This window comes from Puntigrus tetrazona, chromosome 3, assembly GCF_018831695.1.
Source record: "Puntigrus tetrazona isolate hp1 chromosome 3, ASM1883169v1, whole genome shotgun sequence".
NCBI lineage: Eukaryota > Metazoa > Chordata > Actinopteri > Cypriniformes > Cyprinidae > Puntigrus > Puntigrus tetrazona.
The window spans coordinates 18,550,954-18,558,133 of record NC_056701.1 but is presented as its reverse complement, the minus strand read 5'-3'; the positions used below and the strand labels follow the sequence as shown (position 1 = coordinate 18,558,133).

The window sequence follows — 7,180 nt, the reverse complement described above, 5'->3', positions numbered from 1 at the left end:
AATAAAACATTTAATGAAAATAGAAAAGAAAATCTCACCCAGTTAAAAGCAGTTCCTTCTGCTTGGGATCAGGTGCTAAGTTTTTCCCTCCACATATTGGCCAGTTCTGTCAAACACAAAAAAAAAAAAAAAAANACCTTAAATTTTCTAATGAAATAACATTAAATAAGAACTTTGATGCTGGTTTGTGTTTTATTGGTGGTTATAAAATAAAATCCATTTCAGAAAAGACTAAGCTATTAAATCTAAAAATACAGTATGAGCATGCCGTATTAAATCAATTCATTTATATAGCAGTGAAAAGAAAAATGAAGGGTGGCGTTTGTTTTATGACGTTAATGTTATACACATAACAGATGTTATACTAAGTGCAAATATTTAGTTTTCTGCTGAAGTGAAAGAAAAACGATACATATGTAAAAACACGGAAGCCAACTTCATGTCAATTATGGAAAATGTCAACACATTATTTTACACATTCTCCAGAATTTGCAAGTCGATTTGAAATTCATTCTGCCAAATTTCAAACAGAGGACATGTGGGGAAAGAGCGCTAATTTTGGGGTTTTAATTGACCCACCTCATAGTTCTGCAGAGGACTCTGCTGCTGGCCCGCACTGATCACTCTATCCCATAGTTTGGGAGGCACATTTGAGATGTGACATGAACAGGTGATGGCAGAGGAGTGCAGAGGAGCCAGATAGGGAGCAGGGACAGTGGGCCAGCCAGCCATCTGAAGATCGATCACTACTAGCTCCTCTTCCAAAAGAACCACAAGCGCTGACGGCTCATCAAATTCTGTGAGGCACAAGAATAAAACGAGTCATGAACAGGAATTAAAAATAAACATTTAGCTTATGCATGTATCATCGGTGATTTATAGGACACTTATGACAAGAATAGCTCCGCAGAAGCAAACCAACTCCAAGTGCCCCATTCAAGGGTACAATGGTGCTGGCTTAATAGCAATTGCCTATTACTAGTGCTGGGCGGTATGATGTACATACTGTGGTAAACATGGGTGGCCTACTCACCCTTATCTTTGTCTGTGCAGTGAATGGTGAAGAAGTCTATGACACGCGAGGTGAAATCAAGGGTGACGTGGCTGCTGTCCTGGAGGATGGTCAAGCAGTGTCGGTCTCCATAGCTGGCTCTGGGCATCCCGCCACTGAACAGCACTAGAGGAGCTCTACAGACACAACAGAAGACACCCTCCTGAGAGAACTCAAACATGAGATTATGGGATTTCATTTCTCACACTTTACAGCACGCACCCGGATTTTGTTGTTCTCCACAGGATCTTGTTCACGGCTTTGCAGGGAAAGGGGCCTGAGATGAAGAACACCAAAATGAGGAAAACAGAAAGACAAACCAAGAAAGACAGACTTTTAAGAGAAACCACCAAAACGACATAAAATCTTGGCAGAGGACATGGTAAAAATTGGAAAATATCTGTGGATCCCCCAAGCGGTTTGTGTCAACAAACCATCAGCTAATAGTGAAGGGGGCATTTGAGGTTTACGATCCCTTTAATGGGTCTGGAGAAGGATTTTAATGGCCTATTACAAAAGTTGAACGGACTTGAAGCTTTGGTATAGAACAACATTTCCTGGCATTGTGTAGGTTAAGCAAACATTACAGCATGACCAGTTGTCAATGAGCTTCTGGCTACTGCAATTACTACACCTCCATTAAAAACACAAAGTGCTTTTACATGCATGTTAAATGTCTGATTCTAGTCAGAGTCTTATTTAAACAAACACTTTAGTCTGCATGTTGGACAAAGCCAAGCTGCAGTTGCATGGTCCAGGTCTAGTACAATTTCAGTCATTTACATTTATCAAGATGTCTTCTACTCGCCACTGCTCCATTTATTTGATCAAGTACATTAATATTGTGAAATATGACCCTGGATCACAAAACTAGTCCTAAAGTAGCAAAGGTATATTTGTAGCAATAGCCAAAAATTCATGGTATATGTTATAATTTTTTCATGCCAAAAATCATTCGGATATTAAATAAAAAGAGTTTCATGAAGATATTTTTAAAGAAGATAATTTCCTATCATAGATATATCAGAACTTAATTTCTGATAAGTTATATGCATTGCTAAGAACTTTAATTGGACAACGTTAAAGGTGATTTTCTCAATATTTTGATTTTTTTTTCACCCTCAGATTCCAGATTTTCAAATAGCTGTATCTCAGCCAAAGAATGTAATACTCTTTTCTTTTCTTTTTTTTTTTTTTTTTTTTNCTGCCTACTGTCTACTGTCACTTTTGATGAATTAAAAAAAAAAACCTAATCTGACTAATCTAAACTTTTGATCGACAGTGTACACTTGGACAGACAGATGGAAAATGTAACTTCACCATTGCAATTGCTTATGTAAAAATAAACTTACTGGTAACAAACAATCTGCGTGTGAGAAACAAAAAAAAGGGAAGGGTGTGTAATTGGCATGCGTTTCGGCTCACCATATGGTATGGTGGATGAGATGGGGTCATGAGTGCAGGGAAGGCTGCTGCTGACAGCCCACACCATGTATCCTCCATCACTATGGGAACTAACAAAGCTGTTCCCGGACCGTTCCCAGACCAAACTCTCCAGCTGCTGCAAGAGTGACAGTCCCACACAATGCACAGAGTCAAAGAAAGACCAAAGACGATGAAAGGAAGTCAAAAGGTTTGAGTTAAACCATCTGGACATCTTAACTTCAAGCACTGATGATTTAAAGACAGAGTTTTTATGAATCGTGAACAGACCTCTTGACCTGATCACTTTGAAAGTCTACAGTGCGATATTTGCCATTTACAGAGACTTTAAAACCCTGATGTCTATGTTTCTATTTCAATTCAATGCGTTTAAACTACAACTCCAAAGCGTGTTGAAAACCATTTGAGAGACATCAAAAACACCCACCTGTTTTCCCAGGAAGAGGTTGTCTACATGCCGACTGTTGAGGTCCCAGAGTACAACCAGACCTCTGCTGTAACCAATGAGGATTTTATCAGGGTCTTGAGGATGTTCCTGCAGGGACTCCACGGGCCCCAATGATTTTCCACACTTGTACTCCTCTGGAACACTGAAAAAGGCATGTGAATGACATGACAAATAGCAAACTTTTATTTGAGGAAACCAACAGACAGATAACAAAACCAAGCACTACGCTGCACAGAGGAACACTGGGAAGATTATTCTCTTTGTAGAACTGCTCAACTGCACTTCTATTTGCTGAAAACCCCAAATCCGAGTACACGCTACTTGACTCCCTAAACACAGAGCGCTACTGAAGTACAGAAAACCCTTACTGCAAAACTTCACTCAGCACTTTTTTTTCCTCAACCGAATCAAACACAGGCTTGTGTGGAAAAGCATTTTGCATGGAAAAATGTGCAGGTCTCAGGGTTCAATGAGCGATGAATAAACCACGCTCCAAGCTTTGAGAACAATGTATTGAACATTTGGTAACAATTACTCTTGATTCATGTTTGTAGAGTCTAATGGGGTGAATGGAAAGAATATTCAATAAACAAAGTCAAAAACAAGCAAATAAAAAAAAAAAGTATCAGTGGTTTCAATGCAAAAGTAACAGCAGAAGTTGACAACATTATCAGACGCTGACATGCTTAAATTCAGTTTGAAAGCCAGACAAATGATGAGCAATCAAAAGCCACAGTCCGGGATTCCTCTGTGGCTGTGGCATGGATTCAAGAGCTGGAATGTGCATGGTACACCCACAGAGTTGGGATGAGATGCAGCCATGAAGGGAAAGAGGAAAAGAGGAAGAAGCATGGAAAATGAGGACTGGAGTAGTCGTCTGGAGGCTTGGCTTCAGATGAGAACAGCCACAACAAACAAAATTTGACACAAACAACTGAAGGGTTTTACAAGAAAATTGAAGAAACAAAAAAACAGATTTGAAAGACACGCTGCAGTCAGTACGTGACGAAAATCAGAAATTAGTATGGAAACACTGAAATGGCATTAACACTTCAGAATGTTGAACATTGCCAAAGTAAATGGAATTTCTTGCTATTTTAGATCTTACACAATGAAAATAACTGAAAATGTGTAGAACAAGGCTAGAAAGTTCTAATGGATTGAACTATGATTTTCAAATGATCTTTGCCTAATTTTGGTAGTTATTCATGATTTTAGGGACTGAAATCACATAGAGCAATTACAAAAAAATAAAACAACCATAACCATCATATAATTAAATCAATCATACAATTCATATTTTATATTATTTATTTATACATAATATTCATATTAACATTAAATTTATACACACAAACACACACACACACACCCACACATCATTAATCAATATATATCAATCATTATACAATAAAAAAAAAAAAATCAAATCATTTTACATGTCAAATAATCTTAACATTAAAGTATTTAGTATAAGATGTTTAGTATAAGATGACGACGACAATGATAATAATAAATAAAAACCCTTAATTTACAAAAACTGAAGAATAAAATTTTAAGAGTTTTCCAAACTAGTTCTCATTGAAGTTAATCGAGTACCCCAGTGGATGCATATACGGTTTCATACTTGCAAGCACACCATTTGTAATTATAAGTATTCTGAAGACATTAAAATACAATAAGACGCGTATACATGCCAATCTAGAGACCCCAATACCACAAAACACAATGTTTCTACTGAGCCACAGACTACATTCTGGCATTCTAGATCCGGCTGATTCCCAAAGATGAGTGTGCAAAGCTCATATGCCCCATTTTAAACGCCTCCTCGGCTGGGGCCCAAGAGATTTGGCACTTGGTACAAAAGCATTTTGTTCAGTAGTTTCCTGGCTGACACATACTTATTACCAGTGGCTCAGATAGGATGCCCATTACCTTAAATTGTGCTCTGTTAATGAGCAGTTCAAGGTCTCTCAGAAGCAAATGAAGTCCACATTTAGCCACCCAGGCTATATCTGCAACAGGGTACACTGGGAAAGCTGTAATTTATCTCGGAGTTAAATAACGTCTTAAAAGAGCAAGATGAATAGTTTGTGTGATTTCCTGCCTTGTAGCAGACATAATTACAGCCATTTGGAAAAACAGGTTTCTTCTTAACGAACAGTGTATTAAATATTTATAAATATCCTTACAAATGACAACTGACTAGCAGCAGCTTAAAGATCCCATCAGATCACAGAGATCGAGGCCTTTCTGAACTGTGCCGGTGTGAAGTCTGTGCCTTGGCAGTGGGACAGGAAAGCTCAAGCTGCATATAACCTACTGACAGAGTAACAGACAGCCACAGCTGGGGACAAGAAAGGGCGAATCAGGGAGTTTGATTCATTCTCAGTTCAAAGTGTATGAGAGAAGTGTGACAAAAGCAGCTCGGATAAGGCCAAAGGAGGGAAAGGAAATAAACAAAAGGACTTGCTTCAGCTTCACTAAGCTCATGTACAGTCCTCTCAGATGGGGTGGGAGTCCCCAAATGCTTATTTTATGAGGTAAGTGCTATGGAATCTGTTTGCACGGCCATCTTTATTAGTCCAGTGTAGACATCCTGAGTCAAAGAGGTTTAAAACAAAAATACTCACTGTCCCCTGAGAAACATTCAGAAAATCCTTTTTAGAGTGACTGCTGACAGGGTTAGGGTTATACTAATAAATACTTTTATTCTGTTAAAAATTTAAAATTAAAAGTAAAGATGTACATGTTTACAAAATTCAAAGAATCATGAAAAAATTTTTGAAGATCATCAAATATACATTAAATAAATATCAAGTAGCGCAGCAGTTTTAATAATGAGAAATGTTTCTTGAGCAGCAAACAGTATAAGAGACCATGGACCACCATTTAAAATTTACGTTGTCCAAATGAAGTTCACATTTTGATATATTTATGGTATTTACAAAACTTTATGGAACATGATGCTTTTTTTTTTTTGCATAAAAACAAATTTTGACCCATAAAATGTGTTGCTGGTTATTGCTACAAATATACCTGTGTTACTTATTACTGCTTTTGTGCTCCAGGGTCACATATTTGAATAGTTTTTGAAGGATCACTTGAAATTGAGAACTGGATATATTTATTCCTTTGCCATCAAAGGAATGAATGACATTTAAAAAATATATAACAATAGAAATATATTCCACAATACTGTGTTTTTTACTGTAGTATGTGTAATTTTTCTTTTTTGCTGTAATATAACTGAGACTTTAGTTTTACACTTACACATTTTAACAAACCCCAAAAATCCTGCCTTTTCATAATCTGACAGCTATAGTAAAGTGGTAACATCTGGATGAACTAAACACGGGCACTGGAAGAGCAGCTCTCACCTCTGCATGATCTCATCCTGGAACAGCGACTTGTTCAGCAAAGTGAGGCTGGGCAGCTCCAGAAAGTGCACCCCGCCACCTTCAGTCCCCAGAGCAAGAAGATCACAGCTCAGCTTCAACAGCATGACGGTCACACGTGTCGCACTACACGGGAGAAGGAAGCAACATTCAGGTCAGGTTTGGAAAAGATGATAAAGGTCATGGCTAAGCAAATTTGGGGAATTGCAACCAAAATAAGGAACAAAGGTTTACCTGGTGCTCTCGATGCCTGGCCTGCCAGGAAGGTTGAAGCTGTGAACCTCCACCAAATGTGATCGGTTTTCTCTCTGCACAATCTCCCATAGGTGAATGGTGTTATCATCCAACAAAGAAAGTATCCTGCCCTATAAAAAAAACAACAAAAAAAACAACACATTTCATATGGTCAACTGTTCAAATGTCAGCTTTAAAATTAGACTTTAATAAAACGCATACCAACACCTCATAAGCTACAATGGCTGAAGCATGGTCTTACCTGTCCATAGAGAAAGTGTATCTGAGTGACAGCAGCAGTGTCTTTATGAAGTCCAGTCATCTCCACCCCAGGAGCCCCATATCTTAATGCACAGTCAAGGGAAAAAGCTTCAAACTATACTTTCATAATCTATTATTGAATCAATTATTTTTTCAATTGATCAAATATTCATTCGTACTTTCTTCAAACAATGTGCAAACTTTATAAATGCTTGCTATACACACTGTGCATAGAAAGTAATGACCTTACTGTAAAAGTAATGTGAATTCAGGAACTGACAATTACTAAGTAAGATACAGTTTACAAGAAATGAAATGAATACAATTATATGATGTATATATATA

General features: G+C 37.6%; 1 protein-coding gene across 3 annotated transcripts in view; it reads right to left on the bottom strand.

Annotated features, from left to right (window-relative positions):
- Positions 1–7,141, bottom strand: part of LOC122341960 (lethal(2) giant larvae protein homolog 1-like) — a 15,614-nt gene extending 8,473 nt beyond the window's left edge. For 2 of the 3 annotated variants that reach the window (XM_043235682.1, XM_043235683.1), the window contains exons 1-9: positions 6,837–7,141; positions 6,575–6,705; positions 6,323–6,466; positions 2,922–3,084; positions 2,477–2,612; positions 1,274–1,328; positions 1,034–1,188; positions 580–797; positions 39–106 (exon numbers count right to left, since the gene is read on the bottom strand). In XM_043235682.1, the coding sequence (XP_043091617.1) occupies positions 39–106; positions 580–797; positions 1,034–1,188; positions 1,274–1,328; positions 2,477–2,612; positions 2,922–3,084; positions 6,323–6,466; positions 6,575–6,705; positions 6,837–6,896 (1,130 nt within the window). In that variant the 5' untranslated portion in view covers positions 6,897–7,141. The remainder of the gene's footprint in view (positions 1–38; positions 107–579; positions 798–1,033; positions 1,189–1,273; positions 1,329–2,476; positions 2,613–2,921; positions 3,085–6,322; positions 6,467–6,574; positions 6,706–6,836) is intronic. The other variant, XM_043235684.1, reaches the window with a different exon arrangement.
- Between the last annotated feature and the right edge of the window lie 39 nt (positions 7,142–7,180).